Source organism: Tasmannia lanceolata, unplaced genomic scaffold (assembly GCF_043159265.1).
Source record: "Tasmannia lanceolata isolate RefF3 unplaced genomic scaffold, GAP_Taslan_0.1 ptg000037l, whole genome shotgun sequence".
NCBI lineage: Eukaryota > Viridiplantae > Streptophyta > Magnoliopsida > Canellales > Winteraceae > Tasmannia > Tasmannia lanceolata.
Window position 1 is genome coordinate 13,508,419 of NW_027518714.1, and position 17,961 is coordinate 13,526,379.

The 17,961-nt window shown below is 38.0% G+C and overlaps 2 protein-coding genes across 3 annotated transcripts; both read left to right on the forward strand.

The window, feature by feature from the left end:
• The first annotated feature begins 206 nt into the window (after positions 1 to 206).
• Positions 207 to 11,749, forward strand: LOC143862221 (very-long-chain aldehyde decarbonylase GL1-5-like). 2 transcript variants are annotated; one of them, XM_077373227.1, is made up of 10 exons: positions 207 to 290; positions 396 to 619; positions 948 to 1,180; positions 3,895 to 4,114; positions 4,652 to 5,027; positions 5,468 to 5,575; positions 6,507 to 6,707; positions 6,826 to 6,924; positions 7,529 to 7,705; positions 11,417 to 11,749. In XM_077373227.1, the coding sequence occupies exons 1-10, from the start codon at positions 231 to 233 to the stop codon at positions 11,576 to 11,578; spliced, it is 1,860 nt and encodes a 619-aa protein (XP_077229342.1). In that variant the 5' UTR covers positions 207 to 230; the 3' UTR covers positions 11,579 to 11,749. The 2 variants fall into 2 exon arrangements, with proteins under 2 accessions (XP_077229342.1, XP_077229343.1); XM_077373228.1 differs by having other exon boundaries at positions 7,532 to 7,705.
• A 3,113-nt stretch (positions 11,750 to 14,862) lies between these two features.
• On the forward strand, positions 14,863 to 17,143 carry LOC143861940 (uncharacterized). Its single transcript, XM_077372907.1, has 3 exons — positions 14,863 to 15,124; positions 15,223 to 15,311; positions 15,768 to 17,143. The coding sequence occupies exons 1-3, from the start codon at positions 15,050 to 15,052 to the stop codon at positions 16,840 to 16,842; spliced, it is 1,239 nt and encodes a 412-aa protein (XP_077229022.1). The 5' UTR covers positions 14,863 to 15,049; the 3' UTR covers positions 16,843 to 17,143.
• The last annotated feature ends 818 nt before the right edge of the window (positions 17,144 to 17,961 follow it).

Sequence of the window (17,961 nt, forward strand, 5' to 3'; positions counted from 1 at the left end):
TCCTCCTTTCGAATTTTGGGTAAATGTTCCTTTAAATGAGTCTTTTCCCTTTTGCAACCTGCACCTCCTATGTCTGGAATGATGGATGTATTTTTTAGGTTGTAAGTTATGTCTCTTTCGAATGTGACATCCTCCAAATTACATTGAAAGCCATCAGACGTGGGCAAAGCCAATATAAAATCACTCTAAGTAGGCAAGCCAAGAAAGAAGAGAAAAGAAAAGAAAGAAAGATGGCTTCCAAACCAGGCCTCTTCACAGAATTTCCATGGCAAAAGCTTGGGAGTTTCAAGGTATATGTTTTCCTTGAAAAAATGGGTCGTCCTTTTTTTTTTTTGGGTTTATATGGAAGTGGATTTTTATTGATCTTCTTTCTTATTAATTTTCTGTGATTGAAGTACGTGATTTTGGCACCTTGGGTGGCACACAGTGTATATTCATTCGTGAGTGTAGGAGAAGGAGAGAGGGATCTTTCCAACCTTTTGATCTTCCCTCTTATGTTGTCGAGATGGGCTCATAACCAGATATGGATAAGCTTATCTCGTTTCCAAACAGGTAGAAGCAAGCACAAAATAGTTCACAAGGGTATTGAATTTGAGCAGGTTGATAGGGAAGCAAACTGGTTAGTGCTCTCTATCTCTCTCTCATCTCTAAAACAACCAATTACTCCAGAAGCTTAAGCTATTAGAGTTGTCGTTATTTTAATCATTTATACTTCAACACTCCCCTCCCGTGTGGCCCCTCTTTTGGCCATATACATGGCACATGTGACCCCTCTTCTAGGTTAGCCATACACACGGATTTTTAATATCAAGGGTTTGTTGAGTTTTGAACCCACGACCTGCAGTGAGATAATAGCTCTATACCATGTGAAACAATCAATTACTCAAAAAGCTTAAACTTCATAACTATCTCTCTCTCTGTTTACATGTTTGAGAAATGAATGGCAGGGATGATCAGATACTATTGAGTGGCGTTTTTATGTATTTGGCAAGTAAGTATTTTCCTGGGAGTGATCACTTGCCCTTTTGGAGAACAGATGGTATTATTATGGTTATTCTACTTCATATGGGTCCGGTGGAGTTCCTCTACTACTGGTTTCATAGAGCATTGCACCACCATTACCTCTATACTCGCTACCACTCGCATCACCATTCTTCTATTGTTACAGAACCCATAACATGTGAGCTCATATTCTTTTCTCTTTATTTTATCACCTACTTGATAAGCTAATATTCCATGGAAAACAATTTCGTATTCGTCATTTTCACATGTTAGCACCATATTGCACCGTCAAAGTGGAGATACTGTAAGTATACCTATGTATATTTGTTGATGATATGCATGTGAGTATGTGACATGTGGTCTGGGCCAGTGGGGTCCACACTGAAGCATTCAGATCATTTTCCTTTTGTAGGAAGTACTGTCTGATGCTTTGTGAAGGTAGAGAGACTCTAATTCTACCTATGTATATGGGTGATATTTTTGCATTGCTTCTTCTCTTTGGAATGTATGAATTCCAAAAGGCTCTCAACAACCAACCAAAAAATAAAAATGAAAAATAGAGATACGAGTCAGTATCAAATTCAAGAATTAATATAGGGAAATGTTATCAGTACTACCATATTTTGATGATCACACTCCTCACTTTATTAAAATGTACAGTATGGCCAGCACCATAGGATGATCCAAACCGTCCATTAGATGGGCCACAGCCTAAATAGGTTGTGCCCCAAAAATCTTTTCCATAGGTTGGTCCTAACCCTCTGATCTATAGAGGGTTAGGATCAACCCTCTAATATCCAGTCCCTCTATAGATTGGAGGGTTAGGATCAACCTATGGAACTGATTTTTGGGTCACAACCTAATTAGGCTGTAGCCCATCTAATGGACGGTTTGGATCATCCTATGGTGCGGGCCATACCTTACTTTCTAATAAAGTGAGGAGTGCCATCATCAAAATCTGGGAGTGCAAATAACATTTCCCTTGCTATATTATGCGCTTGTATATGTAATGATATATGTGAAAATGGTTTCTACACACATGTGTAGATAAGTTATCTACACACTAGCTTAAAATACAGTAGAGGGCATATTGTTTGGGTGATCCAAACCATTAATTTGATTGGCTCTCACATAGATAGGGTGTCGATAAAAAATCAGCTCCATAGGATCATCCCAACCCTACGATTTGTGGAGGTAAAATGGACGTGTATAAACCTTCACAAATCTGTCCATTTTTTGCCTGCACGATTCGAAGGGTTAGGATGATCCTATGGAGCTGATTTTTTGTGGACATCCTATCTATGTGAGGGCCAATAAAATGAATGGTGATCACCCAAACAATGTGGGCTGCCACTGTATTTTCAGCTAGTGTGTAGATAACTTATCTACACATGTGTTTAGAAACCGTTTTCTCATGATATATTATGTGATTTTGTATATGGAATGCCAGAGAAGAGGGTGAAATATCACTTCGCAATTGATATCTACACACCCATGTAGAGTATACCAAGCTATCACTTTTCGTTTTGTACGGTGTGCGTCTATTCAGCATCCCTCTGGCCAATCCTATTCCGTCGGCATTCTGGCTTTAAGGGAGGATCCTAAATCAGAGTAGCTCACAGCTGGAATTGAGCCCAACTAGACCTGGCAAAAGCAACCCGTGCCCGCGGTCGACCCAACCCACCCGCAAATTTGCGGGCACGGGTCGGAGTTTTAGTGACCCATCAAAATCGAAACGGGGTCACCCAACCTGCAAAAACATGGGTCGGGTAGGGTCAACCAGCGGGCACCCGCGGGTTTTTTGGATTTTTGTTTTAATATTTTTATTTTAAAAGAGGGCATTACTAAGCATGAATACACCCCCTATTTTTCAAAGTGGACGGTACAGCCCACACCATAGGATGATCCAAACCGTGCATTTGATGGGCCATGATGTAAATAGGTTGTGCCCAAAAAAATCATTACCATAGGATGATTCTAAGTCTCCAATCTAAAGAGGTACTCACAATATGGAAACTTCTATAGATCGCATGGTTGGGATCATCCTATTGCAATGATTTTTGGGGCACAATCTATTTACGTTGTGGCCCATCAAATGGACGGTTTGGATCATCCTATGGTGTAGGCTGTACCGTCCATTTTGAAAATTAAGGGGTGAATTCATACATAGAAGGGGTGAATTTATCACCGCCCAAAGAAAACACCGTTTAGGCAAAAAATACGGGTAACCCGCAGGTCGACCCGACCCACCCGCAGTGGGTACAGGTTACCTGGTTGCTGACTCGTAGGAATGCGGGTCATTTTGACCAGCAACCCGTGTGACCCGAGGGTAACCCGACCCGCCCCACCCGTTTGTCAGGTCTAAGCTCAACCATGGGACTCTTATTTCAAGGTTTTAGATTTCAACCGAAATCCAAAATTTCGGACCTAAATCTCAAGATTTCGGTCAACACCGAAACCGAAATTGCCTAAAGCCGAAACTGTACCGGATCTTGGCCGTGATTTCGAAATTTAGTCCAAAATTTCAGTTTTTTGTAATCAGTCCGAAATATTGAAAAATTCAACCCGAAAATCTCAAAAATTTTAATTATATAGCATTTTTCCCAAAATTTCGGTTGAAATTACCCACCCATTTCAAACAAAGGGTTAAGATCATCTGATGAAGCAAGAATTTCACCACAGATCAATTAACAATGGGGCCAAAGAGATGAATGTCTTAGATTATCAAGTCGGCCGGGCCCTAATTTTTAAATGGTCAAAAGTACTGGTGGGGCCACTTATCGGATGATCCAAACCGTTCATCTCTTGTGCCCCATTACAGATTGATCATGCCACATATCTGTTTTCCGCCCATGTCTAACTCTTTGATTTATTTCTCTTCGTGTTTGGCAGCTGTGGTTCATCCTTTTGTGGAAATCGTGGTTTATTTCATACTTTTTGCAATCCCTGTGCTGAGTGCAACGCTCGCAGGAGCTAATTCCATAGTAGCAACCGTGGGTTACTATACTTTCGTTGATTTTATGAATAATTTGGGTCACTGCAACTTTGAGATAGTTCCCAAGTCGCTCTTTCACATCTTTCCTCCTCTCAAGTATATAGCCTATACTCCCTCGTAAGTTTTTATCTCATAACCCCATAAGCTTACTTGCATAGTCATTTACATCTATACCATAGGGTATAGATGTAAAAGTGGAGGCCATTTGGTCAATGATCAAAACCATTTATCTGGTACATACACCACCTTGTTATATGGTTGGGTCATGCACTAATCCCTCCTCCTTTCAACTATTCCAATCCCCTCCAATTTGCAGCCTTTAAAGAGACAGCTATAAAATTAAACATTGTTTATGTTCATTAGAAAATCCACTATAAATCAAGATAATTATTTATATGTAAATAGTGGGGCCCACTTCACAGGATGGCCTAAACCGTTCATTTGTTGGGCCATAACAGAAATAGCTGTACTCATTAGATCATCAATAGGATGGTTAGGATCATCCTATGGAAATGAACAGCTTAGATCATCCTGTGAAGTGGGACCACCATCTTACTCCTTGCATAGATAGCTTGGGCCTGAAATACTAGTATACTATATAAAACTATAAATAAAACCAACTTCAATAGTATACTAAATGATTTGGATGAACAGGTATCACTCTCTCCATCACACCCAATTTCGTACCAACTATGCACTCTTCATGCCAGTCTACGATTACATATATGGTACAGTTGATGAGTCTTCGGATGATCTATATGAAATTTCACTCAAAGGAAAGGAGGAGAAGATACATGTAGTGCATCTTACCCACCCAACTACATTACAGTCGATCTACCATCTACGGCTAGGATTCGCCTCCGTGGCTTCTCAACCTTATGCTTCCAAATGGTATCTCTGGTTGATGTGGCCAGTGACGTGGGGGTCCATGTTGCTTACGTGGATCTTTGGTGCAACCTTCACAGTGGAGAAGAATACGTTGAATAATCTCAAAATGCAGACATGGGCAATACCAAGATACAGTTTTCAAGTAAGAGATAGAACATTCCTGCAATTTAGATTGATTTTATATGGTGAATACGCGGTGTCCAGTGTTTTTCAGAAAGTAGAGTGGGCTCACTTCGCTGGATGATCTAAACCGCTCATTTGTTGGGTTACAATGTAAATAGGCAGTGCCCCATAGTGGATGATCTTAACCCTCTGATGTAGAAGGAGTGCACATAATAGAAAACAGGGTTAGGATCATCCTATGGAGATGATCTATGAGGTACTGCCTATTTGTGTTGTGACCCAACAAATGATTGGAGGGTTAGGATCATCCTGTGAATTCGGCCCCACTGTACTTTCTGAAAAATACTTGACTTCACGCGCTGTCACTAGATAAAATCTCCAATTTAGATTGGTCATCTTTTGCCTTTTGTCATTTTTATGATCTTGACATTATGTTGTTGTGACTATTTTCATGTTTAGTATTCACTATCATGGCAAAGAGCAACAATCAATAGCTTGATTGAGAAAGCCATACTTGAGGCAGAAGAAAGTGGGGTCAAGGTGATAAGCTTAGGTCTTCTAAATCAGGCAAGTTCAACCTCTTCTTCATCTATGAATCAGATCTTGTTTTCATTCTCTTACAAATAAGGTTATTCAAAGCTCATGTTTATTGAGGAATTGTCCTTAGTAAGCACTTGCATTATATAGTCAGTGCAAGTGATGGTTAGAGACACTTAGGCACTGTTTGTTTGCATTTTGAGAATCGATTCCGAGTCCAAAACTGATTATTGGACCTAAAATTACGGTCTTGGGCTCCCAATCGTAATTTTGAGTCCAATAATCAGTTTTGGACTCGCAATCGGTTCTAAAAAAATTGCTTTGGCTGGTTTGTTTTGGATTTTGAGAATGGATTGTGACTTGTGAGTATAGAACTGATTATTGAACTAAAAAGTAAACATAAATTTGAGTCCAATAATCGGCTTTGGCTCACATTAGGTATTTAAAATCCAAAACAAACAGGGGCTCTGTATCTTGAGTACCGATTGTGAGTCAAACACTGATTATCGGACTCAAAGTTGAACGTAATTTTAAGTCCACACTCAGTTCTGGACTCACAACTGGTTCTCAAAATCCTAAACAAACAGGGCATCCTGTTCGTTTAAGATTATGACAACTGATTGCGAGTCCAAAACCAATTATTAGACTCGGAATTATGTTTGATTCTGACTGCAATAATTGTTTTTGGACTCACAATCGGTTGGCATAATCTTAGATGAACACGGCCTGATTTAAGATTCCAATAATCAGTTTTGAAATCAAAATTGATTCTCCAAAACCAAAACGGGGCACTGTTGGTTTTAGACTGTGACAACCGTTTGTGAGCCTCAAACCGATTATTGGACTCAAAATTAACTAATGTTCTAGATATATAAACAGAAGAAGACTTCTACCTTATTGAAGGCCTTCCATCATATAAAAACTCCCTTATTTAAAGTTACAATTTAGACTCAAATTGCAGGGTGAGGAACTGAACAAAAATGGAGAACTTTACATTCAAAAGCACCCAAAACTTAAGATCAGAATCTTGGACGGGAGCACCTTAGCAGTTGCCATAGTTCTTCATAGCATTGCTAATGGAACAAAACAAGTTCTTCTCAGAGGAAATCTTTCCAAGACAGGTTTTGCCATTGCACTAGCCTTATGTCACAAGGGTATCCAGGTATATTGCTTCATTACACTTACAACTGCCATTCTTTTCTGTACTTGATGAAATGGGGTTGAAATTGTGTGATGAAAATTATGAAACAAGGGTTCTAACAAGGGTTGAGTTGGAACAGGTTAAACTGGCTTGCAGGGGTGAATTTGAGAAGCTTAAATTACACTTCCCGGCAAAGTTTGGGAGTTATTTGGTATTTTCTGATAGTCTTAATGTGGAGGTAATATTCTTTAGAGTGAAGATGGTTTAAGCATATTTTAGTAAGAGGAAAATGATAAGAAATATAATTCTTGTTTATGGGTCTTAAAGCCATTGAGGAGATAGATAAGGGCATCTTTGGATACCTATAAAATTATTTGTATATAATCCTGTATACAAATGGTTTTGAAGTTAAATATGATTATCTGTAGATAATGGGTATAATAGGTTTAGAGATAATATAGTTAATGACTTTCTCAAAAGTCTTAGGCCCTGATTGTTTTGGATTTTGAGAACTGATTGTGAGTCCAAAACTGAATATTCGACTCAAAATTACACTAGGTGCTGATTGTTTTGGATTTTGAGAACTGTTTGTGAGTCACAAACTGATTACTGGACTGAAAATTAAATGTAATTTGGTGTCCAATGATCAGCTTGGGACTAGATCTTAATGTCCCATCTGAAGTACAATTAAAATAAGATAATGTTATTTGCAAGTTATGTTGTTTTTATGCTACATGTCCCAAGATGGAACGTGCCGTTTGGCACAGTCCAAAGCGTAGTGGTTTTCATGCATAAAGAGACATTTTAAGTGTCATGGCATTCTATGAGCCTTTTGGGTTTAGCAGGCATGGTTGGTGGGAGATGGATTGACAGAGGAAGAGCAGAGGAAGGCACTAAAGGGGACTCGTTTCATTCCCTTCTCGCAGTTTCCTCCTAAGAAAGTTCGTAAGGACTGCATTTACTACAACACTCCTGCTATGAAGGTCCCTAAGCACCTGGAGAACATGCACGCTTGTGAGGTCAGTACTTGCCCATATTGCTGATGCATTTCTCATTAGCGAAACTTACTACATTGTTCATTCTATGTAGCTTTTGCTGATGCATTTCTCACCAAGTTTATATAATTCATGCAATTTTGGTAAAGGATTATAGTGGGGGGAATAATTATACACCAATTTCCAATGTATTTTTAGTCATCAATCTTATCCCAGATGGGATAATAAGATAGCAGTACATGGTACTGATTTGTCCCTAGAAATGATGATAGTATATTATCTTGATGTCTTACTTTGTAAGTGGATTGTGGATGTTTAGCTACAAACAAAACAATAGTATGTAGTCCATAAACAGGTCTAGAAAAAAAAAAGATTGAAAAACTCGAATAACCGTGATTATGGGCAAGCTTTATTCTATTTTATATAGAACATATGGGTGGCAATCATATATGGAAGTTCCTAAAACAATAAAGAAGCTATACAAAGAATACATATTAATGCATATCCTAAAATACTAAGAAACTATACAAACAATACAAATATTCAACACTGTATATGGATGATTCCTCGTGATTAGAATTGGTCAAAGATTCATTTTGTGATCTTCAATATCCTCCTTTATTACACCCCCACAAGTTAAGGGGTAACAGGGATTGAACAACCAGATTGAAACAAATTCGTTGAAATACTCCCTTAGGAAGAGAGCTTGCTAAAGTCTCCAAATTGATCATTGTCAGTACGAGCAAATTTAGTGACTAATTGACCTCGACTCATCTTCTCTTAGACAAAATTTTTAATCAAGCTCGATCTATTTGGTGCGAGCATGAAAAACAGGATTAACAGGTATATTAAGTGCACTCATATTGTCAGAAAAGAGTGCTGGTGGCCTACGAAGATATAGCCCTTTGCTCGAATAATGCATGCAACCCGATTAATTTCTCATACAGCCATAACCAAGCATTGATATTCAGCTTGTGCACTAGAGTTGACCATGGTTGTTTCTTTGCTGCCAAAAAAATTAATTTTGGAGCTAAGGAAAGCACATATCCATTGGTATACCTTCGAGTGATGGAACATTCATCCTAATCTGCCTCTAAAAATAGATAAAGAGTTTGAAAACATGAATTCCTTTATTGAAGGTTCTCTGAACATAGGGTAAGATAGACTTAATTAATTGCATATAAACCAAAAGTTGGTGCGTGCATATGTAGGCAAATTAAGTTCATAAAAATATGATGAATTTGGGCTTGTCACTGTAATATATTCTAATGTGCCAATAGTACTTTGATAAAGTAGACCATCGGGAAAGAGACCATCATATTTTACAGTTCTTAGCTTTGTGAGTGAAGGAGTCAAAATAGCCTTACATTGAAGCATTTGTGCTCTCGAGAGAATATCCCTTTTGTATTTAGACTGAATGTAAAGACTTGATGGAGTGGAAGAAACCTATATGCCCAAAAAGTAGTGAAGAATGATAGTTCCAACAGAAGAATGAAGCACAAATAATGAAGGATCGTGCATGGTGCAGAGAAAGCCAACATGTAAGTGACTGAATCGGTCAAGCCAGACTAGCAACTTCTGTTTAAGTCCATAAAGAGCCTGTCTAAGCTTACAAATACGAGTAGGGTAACTAGAATATTTAAACCCAGACAAATGATCCATATAAATTAAATTCTTAAGAAAGTCACGTAAGAGGGCACTCTTGACATGAATCTATCTTATAGGACATCTCTGACACATTTCAATTGTAAGAACAATGTAGATCATATGCTGCTTTGATTGTAGCACTGAACATGTCATCAAAATCAACCTCTCATGTTTATTAGAGCCCTAGGCACGAATTCTAGCTTTTAATCATTCAAGTGAACTTTTAGGTTTGAGCTTGGTCTTAAACACCCAATGGCTCCTTAGGTGTGAACCGGTGAAGAATAACAGTATAAGTATAATTGTCATGAAGTTCCTAAAGCTCTTATTTCATTGCCTATTTCTAGCCTAGATGTCTTAAAGCGACACATACTGTACGAGGCTCGCTGAAAATGTTAGAGAAAGATGAACTGGACCATCTTTGAGCTTACCTAAGATTTTCATGCCATGTATGTTTAATTGACAATCAGGTCTTCGGTCCTTCGTAGTGAGAGTCAGAGTTGCGTTTGAGATGATTGTAGGAGTATAGGTTGTGGCTATAGGTTGTGTTCCTTGTAATCTATTAGCTTCAAACGCAAGGGGAGATAGAGAGAGGATCCTTGGGATTGATCTTAGTTAGTGAAGGGGTGGGGGTGGTCATAACAATATCTTGAGTCTGCACATTGGAATCGTTCTTTAATGGTAGAATGTATACATTAATACCTTATAGAGTAATAATTAATAAATACACCAGAAAACAATTTGGGAGAGAACTTTTGCCATAATCTTTTACGTATGGATAACATCCGCAACACAGATCCTCAATGAAGAATAGTTTGAATGCTTTCCAAAGAGTATCCAAAAACGTATCTACATGTTCAAAATGGATGAGGTGAACTAATTTGTTAAAAAAAAACTGCAATAGAAAATGCATCTATCCATAACCATTCTGACATCCCACAATGAAAAAGCATTGACATACCCAACTCAGAGGGTAATCAGTACATCTTATTGAGACATGGGTGATTAGTGTAGCCCAATTCAACTACATCAGGTAGGTTTGGATAATGTAATTGGTTTTAATGGTTTGAGCCAGTTACAGTTCTATTGTGAGTGGAACTCTAGATCTTTTTATATAAATATAGGGGTTGATCTCTGCAACCATCTACCTGACCAAAGGAGATCTTCCCCACTAGAGAACAGGAAAACCTAGGAGGCAATAAAAGAACTAGCCCGATCAATCACCATCCTGGCCTATCGAAATAAGTTCTCAATCCTTCTTTGTATTCTAGTTTATTTGCATGGTTAGATCCGTGTAGATTAGTAGATCTGTAGTTTTAATTTTATTATTCTATTGTATATGCGATCATGGCTCACTGAAAGCCCTGATCCTAGTTTTACAATATGTTGAGAAAACCTTTTGTCTATGGTTAGATGGAAACAAGAAAATTGAGAAATTAGACAGAAAACACAGCTGAGACTAATTTGAGGAAACTGTCATAAGATTCCATGGAAATGCAAACTAGCAGAGAATATAGATAAAAAACACAATCTAAAGGCACAAAAGGAGATTTATATGGCTTGTGACATTGTGTTACATCCACAGTCAAATGTGATTTTAAGAACTTCCACCATAGGTGTTACATTAATTATTTATCCAAATAGATTTTAGGGTGCTGATATCCACACTAATATATATTTTGATAATATCACTATGCACTTTATTATTCCCAAAAAAATAAAAAACAAGATATCTTATATAGAGTCCCAATCCTATTCCCGACACAATTGTTTCTCCCAAAGATGTGCCACTCCTCATCCCCCAGTTGAGTTATCAGGGGAGGATACTTATACCTGGAATAAAACTCGAGGGGAGGATACTTATACATGGAATAGAATTCGAGACATAAACATAACTCTATAAAACTCCAGAAAATCATCTTTGAAGAGTCTTCTAAATCTCTCACATGCAGCTTCACCTTAGACTATGAGAAACAATTTTTAAAAAGAATATAATTTAATTCAAGCAAATTGTTCAAAGGAGGATCTTTATTTATACTTTTGTATCTTTTAAAGGAAACATTGATTTTTCTTTGTTTCCATGTGTTGCAGAACTGGCTGCCGAGGCGGGTTATGAGCACTGGGCGCGTAGCTGGAATAGTGCATGCCTTAGAGGGATGGGACACACACGAGTGCGGCGACAAAATGCTCGACATTGAGAAAGTATGGAAAGCCGCGCTTAACCATGGATTCCTTCCACTGTTCCAGCCGTGATTCTCCTTCAATTTATATTTGCATGCTTTCTCAACATGCATAAATAAATAAATAATCATGAATCTATATTATGCATCTCCCTAGGAACTTGGTTAATGTAAGAAAATGATGAATATTCTACTTCTTGTAAGCGACTTTGAGTGTTTTATTCTTTCTTCTTTAGATTTTGGATATCAATCTTCATATATAAATTAAATAGAATTTTTAAAAATAATGGAGAATAAATGCCTTTGAAATTCTCAATGAAAATTTTCTATTAATATCAATTTCATGGAGAATAGAGTAAAAAAGGGGCTCTTGTTCGCAACTTCAATCCCACACTTTGCTAGTTCCCTCATTCTTCAGTAAGGAAGAAATGGCTTGGTATTTTTACACCAACTTTCTAAAGAACAGTAATTAAAACAAATTAGGAAATGGTATATCTCTTAATTTTGGGGGCCGTTTGGTGAAGGAGAATGGTTATGGCCCACCCATACAGTATATTTGTTGGGTGATCGGGGTTGTTGATTTGATGGTTATCATCATGTGAATTGTATGCCCTATACCGTATTGAAATCCCATCCTTTGGATCAAGTTGGAAAAATTGTTTTGCTTATTAAGAGTGCGAATGCAAATGGGGTTTTACAAATGCAAATTGTTTTCATTATCAAAATACCGGTGTGGATATATATATATATATATATATATATATATATATATATATATATATATATATATATAGAGAGAGAGAGAGAGAGAGAGAAGAGAAGGTACTCCCTGGAGTAGATAACTTATCTACTCCTTACTTTAAAATAACAGTTGGGGCCACATTGTTTGGATGATCCAAAGCATTCATTTGATGCGCCCTCACATAGATAGGGTGTGCCCAAAAAATCAGCTCGATAAGATCATCTTAACCCTATGAACTGTGGGGGCAAAAAATGGACAGATTTGTGCAGGTTTATACACGTCCATTTTTGCCTCCATAGTTCATAGGGTTAGGATGATCCTATCGAGCTGATTTTTTGGGCACACCGTATCTATGTGAGGGCCCATCAAATGAATGCTTTGGATCACCCAAACAATGTGGCCCCAACTGTTATTTTAAGGTAGGGAGTAGATAAGTTATCTACTCCAGGGAGTACCTTCTCTTTTCTCATATATATATATATATATATATATATATATATATATATATATATATATATATATAGAGAGAGAGAGAGAGAGAGAGAGAGGGGAAAGTTTTTCTAGTCGTCCTTCTCTAGTCCGCCGACCAAAAAACACAGTGGGCACACACATGATTTGGATAATCCAAAACATTCATTTGATAGGCCCTGGCATAGATCGGGTGTGCCCAAAAAATCAGCTACATAGGATCATCCTAAACTTTGGATTTGTGGAGGTTAAAAATGGACAGATTTGTGAAGTTTATACACGTCCATTTTAACCTCCATAAATCAAAGGGTTAGGATGATCCTATGGAGATGATTTTTTAGGCACATCCTATCTATGTCAGAGCCCATCAAATGAATGCTTTGGATCATCAAAACAACATGGGGTCACTGTGTTTTTAACCTCCACTGTCCATATATATATATATATATATATATATATATATATATATATATATATATATATATATATATATATATATATATATATAGAGGAAACTGTTGGTGAGCTCAAGCTCACCAAACTTATGGTGAGCTAGCTTGCCCAATCGCATGGGGGCCCACTTTATTAGGATGATCAAAACCATTCATTTGAAAGTCCCTTACATAGATGGGGGGTGTACCAAAAATCAGCTCCATAGGATCATCCTAACCCCTCCATTTGTGGAGGACAAAAATGGACAGACACAAATTTGCCCAATTTTTGTCCTCCACAAATGGAGGGGTTAGGATGATCCTATGGAGCTGATTTTTGGTACACCCCCTATCTATGATAAGGCCTTGCAAATGAATGGTTTGGATCACTCCCCAAAATGAATGGTTTGTTTCCTCATATATATATATATATATGAGGAATAAGAGTGTGCGGTCAACCGCCTAAACACATGGGTTCCACACTTTTTGTAGTGATGAGAACCATTCATTTGCAAGGTATGATAGGGTGTGTACAAAAAATCAGCTCCATTGGATCATCCTTACCCCTCCAAAAGTGGAGGGCAAAAATGGGCAGATTTGTGGCAAATGGTGTCTGTCCATTTTGCCCTCCACTTTTGGAAGGGTTGGGATGATCCTATGGAGCTGATTTTTTGTACACACCCTGTCTATGATTGGGTCTTGCAAATTAATGCTTTGGGCCATCCTAACAGTGTGGGCCCACATGAGTTTTTGGCGCTCGACCGCACCTAAGCTTGGTGCGGTCGAGCGCACACTCTTATATATATATATATGTGTGTGTGTGTGATTTGCTAGGTTATTTCACATAATGCCAATTTGCTGCTCATTTTTGCAGGAGAGAACAGCCACATGCATATTTTTTTGCAGATTTTGTAGCCTATGTGGCTGCCCTCTCTTGCAACAGCCGGTCCGCGAAATGCCATCTGTGATGGTCCCTAGCAAATCCCTTTACAATGTTCCTTAGATTAATCTCTCTGTGGCCAGCGTACAAGTGTACAACATTTCCCCAGCAGAAAATAGGAGTGCAACTTGGGTCGGGCTCAACCCTATCCTGACGGGTTCAACCCGATTTTTGCATGGGTTGGTTGGCATTTCCTCGGCTCGGGTCGGGTTGGGTTAGGGTTGGGAAAAGCCAACCTAATTTGATTTCGGGTTGGGTTAGGAATGAGGGTTTGGCAACTCGACTTGACCCAAACCCGACCTCTGTCCTCTAATTTTATCATCATTATCTTAGGGTTATGTTTTTTTTCTTGTATTTTTCTATTTGACCCTAAGTGAACCCGATTCCAACCCAACAACCCGACCCGATTTGGAAAAGATGAGTTGGGTTTGGGTTGAGAAATTTAGAGGCGGGTTGGGTTAGTGTAGACCATCCTCAACCCAAGGCTCGGGTTGGGTTGGGTTAGGGTTGAGGGAATGCTATTTCGGGTTGGGTTAACCCTACCCAAGTTGGCACCCCTAGCTGAGAGCAACGGCAAAAAATTGTAGGTATTTAATGTTCGATGCTTGAACAAACTTAGTTGTTACTAATAATGTCCTAACTTCCTTAACAGCTGTACTTCCGAACTTTTTTTTATTACGCAATCCCCCTCACATCATTACTTTCAACGGTCATATTTTTCAAAATAGAAACCCCCAACAGCCCATCTTAAAAAACAATTGACCGTTTTATCCTCCTCTGCCCACTTTTCCCTTTTCATTCTCCCACCCAATGCCTTTTCTCCTCACCATCCTACCATCCCGTTAACTCATTCTCCCTGTATTTCAATTCCCATTTACACCACCATGATCTAGCCCTACCTTTCTCTCTGTAGTTAAAATCTTTTTCACAAAATCAAATAAACACCTCTAAACCAGTTCTTTAATGGGGTGTTTTCTTATCTGCTTCGGTTCCGTCAAACGAAGAAGACCCAAAAGCAGAACGCTCACTAGAGATCGGGTAAGCACATTTCTAAGCTCAATAATAATAACTTTTTTCATTTTCTTTGAATTTCATTCCTTCACCAATTCAAATAACTACATGAAATTCGATCGCAGAGCCGTAGAAACTATGAATCTCTTCAACCCGCTTCGCCTTTGAAGCAAATTCCAACAGAAGCAGAAGTGGGTTCACTACAAGAATCTAGGTCCATATTAATTTTCTTGGTTTCCTCTTTATTATTGTTCCTTTGATTTCTTATCGTTGTTTTAAGCTATCTTCAGACCCCTAAGGCCCTGTTTGGATTGCTGGAATTTTCTGGAAAAGTTCGAAAAAAATAATATTTGTAATAGTTCCTACTTTTTTACACATTAAAAACACGATTTGAACCAACTCTATTCAATTTTTACTTATGGGGGGTCTTCAATTTATGACAGTATTTCTATAATTTGACTATAATCATATCATTTTCCTCTAAATTGCAAAATGAAAAAAAAAATAAAAAAATCCGTCAGGAATGTTTTTCAACAGGGCCTAAAAGGGTTTATCACTGTTTTGATTTGTTATTATCTAAAATTCCATTTTATTATCTTATTAGCTTGGATCGTTGATGAGCTGAAAGTGTATTTTCTCTCTTCTTTTTTCTCTTTTTTGATTTTTCCAGAGATAAACCTGAGGGCCTGAGCTTTAACAAAAGAAAGAAAGTCACTTTTGATTTGAATGTGAAGACATATGATGAGGTGTTGGTTCAAGAAGTTCCAAACAATTCAATAGAGATTGATTATGAAGAACAAGAAAACGAAAAGGATGATAAGAAGGCAGCAAAACAAAACCCACCCCTTTCTCTGTCCAAAGAAAATTTGAATCTATCAACTACAGGATCCTACCCCTCGAACCATCGATACCAAAATTGCATAACTAGTGACGATGAAGAACCTAACAATGAAGAAGAAGCAGAATATGACAGTGATTTTGATGATAGTGACAATGATGATGATGATGATGGCGATGATGGGGGAGAAGAATCCTTCGAGTCATATTTTTCACTACCGATGGATAAGGAAAGAGAAATTTCTTCAACTCCAGTCGCCAAACAAGAGGTTAAAGATTCCAGACCCATGTGTGGTTCACCTGATGGTAAATCAAAGTTTTTGGCTAATGGCGCTCGAGACCGGAGCCAGTATGTTCATTCGGTGTTGAACCCAGTTGAAAATCTTTCTCAATGGAAAGCCGTCAAGGCAAAAACGGCACCTTTAATGCATCATAAGAAGGAAAATGTTGATTTAGAGCAACCATTGCATATACCCTTCAGTTCAGAACCAAGTTTCAAGGCCCCAAAGGCTCAAATATCTTCTGATTCATACCCAAGTTTAAATGTTTCCAAGCATCATCCAAAGCAAGAAATTTCGGTTGACACTAGCCTTTCAAACTGGTTGATTTCATCTGAAATCACATCTGGAAAGAGCACATCTCAGAGATCGAATTCATCGATAAATAGAGAAGATCGGCCAATCTTAGGTGCTTTAACGGTCGAAGAGCTTAAGCTGTCGTCTGTAACTTCGTCACCAAGAAGGTCACCGAGTCGAAGCCCAGATGATATTCCCATTATGGGTACTGTAGGAAGCTATTGGAATCACAAAAACCAGGCCATGGGTTCGGGTTCTCCTCATAGGTCTGGCTCAGAGACTAATGGAATTACAAATACAACCAGCAAATATAGAGAGGTATTGAGAGTGTGAATGCAGGAAAACAGGAGGGGTTGGTTTTTTCATTACTTGTTCAGGGATTGTGATTGTGTGGCTCAGAGACTAATGGAATTACAAATACAACCAGCAAATATAGAGAGGTATTGAGAGTGTGAATGCAGGAAAACAGGAGGGGTTGGTTTTTTCATTACTTGTTCAGGGATTGTGATTGTGTGTTTGCCATAAAATTTATCTCCCCATTCTGTTGAAGGTTTTTTGTGACTTAAGAGTCCTGTGTAGTTGTTTTGTATTGCTAGGGAAGTGGTTTGGTGATTGTATTTTTTTATTGTTTAAACAGAGGAAATAAATTAAACCCATTTGTAATGGTCCTGAGCAAACTGCATTTCTGCATTATCATCTAGAATCCCATCCAAGTTAAATTAGGACAACGATGCATGATTGCTGGTGGTTGGGCCTACACTTCCCATCAGAAGAGTGGGATTGGATGGTGATTAGATTTGCTTTTAGCACTTATTAGGAAGAAATTAACATTTAACACAAAAGCAACACTTGGATGTGGAATAGACCAAGATTGTTTTGATCAGCCCTCCACTTCACACAATTAACATATGTACTTTCCAGAGTCTACAATGTACTCCAATTATCACTCAATTTGTTATGATTATAAGGATGATAAATGTGCTATTTACAGACTGTTGTTTACATTTCATGGGATCTGTCTTGCCCTGATCTGAGAAATATATACTGTATTTGCAATATGTGAAGAAATGAATTCTAACATGCATAATGTACGCTTGATGTAAGCTTTAATAGATAATGCAACACTTTGATGTAGAATAGACTAAGCCCCTAATTGTCAAAGGCTGAAGAGTGAAGACTGAACACGAACCAAAGAGCTCAAAAAGGAAATATGTGAAAAAAAAAAACCTCCAAACTATAATCTCATTGATCTAATTAATTCTAAAGCCTTTCCAAAGTCATTATATTCTTGCTCTGTCTACTTCGAATAGTTTTTTTTTTTTTTTTTTTAGGTTTGCTCTGTCAGAAGTAGAGATTTGTAGATTGTGGGAAGATGGAAAACAGGGGGAAGTCCCAGTTAAAATGCAAACACTTGGATTCCTATCACACCCTGAACTGTAAAAATAACATCTG

What these genes read in the sequence shown, in the direction of transcription:
- LOC143861940 (XM_077372907.1), top strand. Translation starts at nt 15,050, where the DNA reads ATGGGGTGTTTTCTTATCTGCTTCGGTTCCGTCAAACGAAGAAGACCC. An exon ending in GAACGCTCACTAGAGATCGG is followed by an intron (nt 15,125 to 15,222) that starts GTAAGCACATTT and finishes ATTCGATCGCAG; the next exon opens with AGCCGTAGAAACTATGAATC. An exon ending in GGTTCACTACAAGAATCTAG is followed by an intron (nt 15,312 to 15,767) that starts GTCCATATTAAT and finishes TGATTTTTCCAG; the next exon opens with AGATAAACCTGAGGGCCTGA.
- LOC143862221 (XM_077373227.1), top strand. Translation starts at nt 231, where the DNA reads ATGGCTTCCAAACCAGGCCTCTTCACAGAATTTCCATGGCAAAAGCTT. An exon ending in GTTGATAGGGAAGCAAACTG is followed by an intron (nt 620 to 947) that starts GTTAGTGCTCTC and finishes AATGAATGGCAG; the next exon opens with GGATGATCAGATACTATTGA. An exon ending in AGAACATGCACGCTTGTGAG is followed by an intron (nt 7,706 to 11,416) that starts GTCAGTACTTGC and finishes CATGTGTTGCAG; the next exon opens with AACTGGCTGCCGAGGCGGGT.